Source organism: Lupinus angustifolius, chromosome LG01 (assembly GCF_001865875.1).
Source record: "Lupinus angustifolius cultivar Tanjil chromosome LG01, LupAngTanjil_v1.0, whole genome shotgun sequence".
NCBI classification, from domain to species: domain Eukaryota; kingdom Viridiplantae; phylum Streptophyta; class Magnoliopsida; order Fabales; family Fabaceae; genus Lupinus; species Lupinus angustifolius.
Genome location: NC_032009.1, coordinates 19944696 through 19947670, shown reverse-complemented (window position 1 = coordinate 19947670; position 2975 = coordinate 19944696). Strand labels below are relative to the sequence as shown.

General features: G+C 25.2%; 1 protein-coding gene across 1 annotated transcript; it reads right to left on the bottom strand.

Moving 5' to 3' along the window:
* On the bottom strand, positions 422–1632 carry LOC109352303. Its single transcript, XM_019594229.1, has 2 exons — positions 1456–1632; positions 422–726 (listed from the first exon to the last, which is right to left on the bottom strand). Exons 1-2 carry the CDS (start codon positions 1605–1607, stop codon positions 561–563), a joined length of 318 nt encoding a protein of 105 aa, XP_019449774.1. The 5' UTR covers positions 1608–1632; the 3' UTR covers positions 422–560.

Here is a 2975-nt window from a genome sequence, read left to right as displayed (position 1 = left end):
GTTTTAAATACCATGGCAAAGAATTAAATAAAATGAGTAGCAATAAACACAACAAGAATCACTATAAACAATTCTTCAATAAGATGTATACATAAACTTTTCCTTTTAGAAATAAGTAACATTGACATAACTTAAGTCAATGAAATTTGCCAAGGACACATGAAGCTTGTAGAATGTAACAAAGTTTCACCAATCTAGAGCTCTCATAAAGTATCTTTGAATTTTGATACTTTATTTTTGTTGCCTTAAATTTCTTGAAAATAAAACAACACCTCAATATCGACGAAGGCCTTTTACCAATGATATTGAAACAAAAATATATTTTTTTTTTTTGAAATTACATATTTTCATTGGTCCGGAATATGATTTGGAACACAGGAAGAGGAAAAAATAGGAAAAAACAAACCAATTAACAAGAACATTAACAAAAGAGCCAAAAATCTTTGTTGGGTTTTTCTCCCTCTGTAGATACCCAACAATTTCTTTACAAAAAGGGTTGCAAAGATTCATCATGATTTATCAGAATCTTCATTGGATTCCTTGTTTTAATAATATGATTATTAAACAACTACAACTGTGCCTGTTCTTGAAGTCTTATTAGAGTTCTTATTTGTTTCTGATTGTCTAACACTTCTTTTGGAAGAGTGCTTCCAGCTTTTTTCCTTTGCTTCATCAATCTCTATTTGTTCCTCTCTGCACTCTTTGCTACAAAATGGTGTGTTCCCTCTGCAAAACAAAAATCAATTCCAAAATCAAATTCAGCATCACCCTCAAGTTTAATATAGATAATATGACAAATATTCAACAATATACCCTTCTTTTTTCAAACAAGAGATTAAAGTATATCATCGTAACATGAGATAATTCATCTTCGCGAGCCGATAACAGTAAAAGCATGACATAGATAATATTTTGTTTAGTTTTAGAATTTTTTGTAAAAAGTGATTAAATATAACACATGTTATAATTTTAGTGGTCGGAGGAGACAGTGCATATATATATATAATATCAGGAGATAATTTATTTCATTCAATCATTAAAAGTATGACATGTGAATTATTTTGTTTAAGTCTAAAAATATTTTTGTAAAAAATAATTAAATAGACACATATCATGATTTTAGTGGTCGTAATAGATAATTTATCTTCTTTGTACCATTAAAACTATAAAATTGAGTAAAAGTTTTAGATCTATAGAATTGAGTAAAAGTTTTAGCTAAACAGTAAAGTCTATTTTGTATACATATTATTCCAGAATCTAGATCTATAGAATTCAATGAAACTGTTATCTAAACACTAAACTCTACAACATAAAAGAAGAAAACAATACTTATGATTAAGCCCCACATAAAAATTCAGTGTAAAGTTAATTTTTTTACCATTAAATTTAACCAAATCAATCAATCTAAGCATCTTGGTAGGATTTGGTTAAATATGAATTGAAAAGTGAACTAACCTGTACATAAATATGTCACTGTTTTGAGCAAGTGGTTTTGTACAAAGAAAACAAGCTTCTAGAAAGTGAGGTTCTTCATAATTATCTTCATTCATAGCATAATAGAACATGCTAGATCTTGAAGGAGAAGAAGAAGAAACATGGGTAGCCATGGATGAGTTTAAAGAGTTGGAAAGTGAATGAAAAAAAGTGAACAAATTGAGCAATTATATAGAGATAATAAAGTATATCCGATAATTTATCTCTTTAAATTCATTCATGGTTTGATGTGTGTTTTGTTTTCATTTTTTAGAAGTTTTTATTTTAAAATATAACATAAAAAGAAGAAAAAAAACAAAATATATATTAAATAATGAGTGAATTTAAGGAGATAAGTTATCTTCTATCGATACTTTATTTTCTTATGTATAATGAGTACTAGTTTTTTAATTGCATGATTACATTAATAATTTTGATAAGTGATTAGGCATGTTGAAGAGTCTACTTATGAGATTCACCAATGATGAGGTTTTATTGTTTTTTTAATATTATGTAAGTTTATGTTTTGGCTTTTTATGATTCTTTTCTTTTCTTTAAAAAATATTTATACCCTTTTCAAATTCCATTCTTTTATTATTATTATAAATGTCCACTGTCCAATTCGATTAGAACATCACTATGGTTTTCACTTTTCAGATTTTCTAATTTTAAAAAAAATACACCCCTTTCTATAGCAAATTATCATTTCTTTTGTTTATTTTGGTTGAACAACATTTAATACATATCCACAAATTATCTCTTATCTTAGTAGCCTATACTAACCTTAAGAAGTACAACTTAATAAATTTATAATTAACAAAAGACTAACTTACAAATTTGTTATAAAAAGGCTAGTTTGAAAATAATTAATGGGGGTGTATCTCATCAAATATAAAATTAATTAAAAATTATTTGCTCCAATTTTAATTTTTTTATTAAAATAAGTTTCATTTTTGGTGTTTTTAAATTAAAATTTTCATATATTAAAAATTTAATTAGCTTTGTATAATTTATTTCTAAAATCATAATAGAATTCCACACAACTTCATTTAATTCTTTAAAATATGAAAATCAGGTGGGGAAATAAAAAATAAACATAGTGATATCATAGGAAAATGGTTGGAAAATTATAGTAGATTCATATATATGATTGTGTGCAAATAAATTGAATCTAAAACTGTATTATCTTCCTTTCTCTTAACTGTATATTTGTTAGGTTTCTTTTTATTAAATTCATGTTAGGTTTCATTAATATGTCATGTATTTGTATATAACAATTATATTATTTGCTTTTACATATTATCTTTTTTATTGTTGAGTAGAAATAGAGTTGTAAAAATGGTCATTAATATTATATTAATTTTCTAAACAAATAGATTTATTTTCCAAAAAATACTTTTAATTTAAAATTGATAGTTTCAATCTTTTTTAAAATTTATGAGTTGATGAGTTTGATACTTGAATTGAGGGTTGAATCAATTGGTTGATAGGGACCATTCAAG

What these genes read in the sequence shown, in the direction of transcription:
- LOC109352303 (XM_019594229.1), bottom strand. Translation starts at nt 1,607, where the DNA reads ATGGCTACCCATGTTTCTTCTTCTTCTCCTTCAAGATCTAGCATGTTC. An exon ending in AGTGACATATTTATGTACAG is followed by an intron (nt 727 to 1,455) that starts GTTAGTTCACTT and finishes TTTGTTTTGCAG; the next exon opens with AGGGAACACACCATTTTGTA.